The 1,777-nt window shown below is 43.1% G+C and overlaps 1 protein-coding gene across 1 annotated transcript in view; it reads left to right on the plus strand.

The window, feature by feature from the left end:
* Positions 1–1,777, plus strand: part of LOC106877453 (choline transporter-like protein 1) — an 86,006-nt gene that overhangs the window by 58,814 nt on the left and 25,415 nt on the right. The window contains exon 8 of the mRNA XM_052969869.1: positions 1,055–1,200. Within this exon, the coding sequence (XP_052825829.1) occupies positions 1,055–1,200 (146 nt within the window). The remainder of the gene's footprint in view (positions 1–1,054; positions 1,201–1,777) is intronic.

Below are 1,777 nucleotides of genomic sequence, written 5' to 3' on the forward strand. Positions count from 1 at the left end.
GGACTGGTGCAACCGGATGGCTACACCAGGCTCCAATCTAATTTGGCAGAGTTTCTACAGCTGGATGCCCTTCCTAACGCCAACCACTCAGAGAGTGTAGTGGGTGCTTTTACGTGTCACCCACACGAAAACGGCCACGCTCGAAATGGTGTCTTTTATGTGCCACCCGCACAAGAGCCAGTCTAGGGGCACTGGCAACGATCTCGCTCGAAAACCCTACAAGGCCAGTCAGGCGGTACTGGCAACGGTCACGCTCAGGATGGTACATCTTATGTGCCACCCACACAAGAGCCAGTCCAGGGCCCTGGCAACGATCTCACTTGGCTTGCCGGGTCTTCTCATATATATATATATATAATTTAATTTATATATGTATATACACAAGTGACTGAGACCTTTGGCAATATAACGTGCTTGAAAAGATCTGTTTTAAGCCAAGTGAAATCACAGGCATGGCCAATGCTTGTGTTGTGTAACTGGCACTTGTGCCGCTGGCACATAAAGTGCACTCTCCGAACATTGGGTGATATGCTGTGCTTGAGAAAACCCGTCAAGCCAAGTGAAATCATAGTCATGGCTGATGCCACTGTCGTATTAATGGCACGTGTGCTGGTGGCACTTAAAAAGCACTCTTTGAACTTTGGGCCTCATGGAGGCAATGACAAGTGACCGAGACCTTTGGCAATAAATTGTGCTTGAGAAGACCTGTCAATTCAAGTGAGATTGTAGTTGTGGCCGATGCCAGTGTTTTGTAACTGGCAGCTATGCCAGTGGCATGTAAAATGCACCTATTACACTCTTGAAGTGTATGGCATTAGGAAGGGCATCCAGCTGTAGAAACCATGCCAAATCAGATTGGAACCTGGTGTAGCTCCCCAGCTTACCAGTTTTTAGTCAAAACATCCAACCCATGCCAGCATGGAAAACAGACGTTAAATGATGATGAAATAAGTATATGTATGTATCTATGTACTCACAAACACACATCAGTTCAAATAATTGCTATTTTCTTTTATATACAATCATATTAATTTTTCTCCTTTTCTCTCTCCAGTTGGTACAGCATTTCTGTGGTGGACATATGCTGGCTTTAAAAATAAGTTAGATGATGATGAAGCTTTCCAAATTCCTTTCTTGGAAATTGAAATCAATGGAGAAAAGGCATTCCTGATTTATTCTATAATTGCGACTATTTTGACGGTATGTTTCTGTTTATTTGTTGTTAGCTTTTTTTTTATGATTCTTTTAATAATGATTTCAAATTTTGGCAATTACTGCAATTTCAATGTAAGAGGTAAGTCAATTACATCACCCCTAGTGCTCAACTGGTACTTATTCTATCGACCCCGAAAGGCAAAGTTGATCTTGGGGGAATTTGAGTTCAGAATGTAAAGACAGACAAAATGCTGCTCAGTGTTTTGCCTGGTATACCAACGCTTCTGCCACTTTACTGCCATAATGATGATAATGATGATGATGATGACAATGACGATGACGACAACGATGACGGCCCTTTTTACTAAAGGCACAAGGCCTGAAATTTCGGGGGAAGAGACTAGTCAATTACATTGACCCCAGTGTTTCACTGGTACTTAATTTATCGACCCTGAAAGGATAAAAGGCAAAATCGACATCATTGGAATTTGAACTCAGATTGTAAAGATGGTTGAAATACCACTAAGTGTTTTGCCCGGCATGCTAACGATTCTGCCAGCTTGCCAATAATGATGATGGCGGCGGGGAGCGGCAAAAGGGGTTGGGGGGCGGTAGCGGCGGT

This window comes from Octopus bimaculoides, chromosome 8 (genome assembly GCF_001194135.2).
Source record: "Octopus bimaculoides isolate UCB-OBI-ISO-001 chromosome 8, ASM119413v2, whole genome shotgun sequence".
NCBI lineage: Eukaryota > Metazoa > Mollusca > Cephalopoda > Octopoda > Octopodidae > Octopus > Octopus bimaculoides.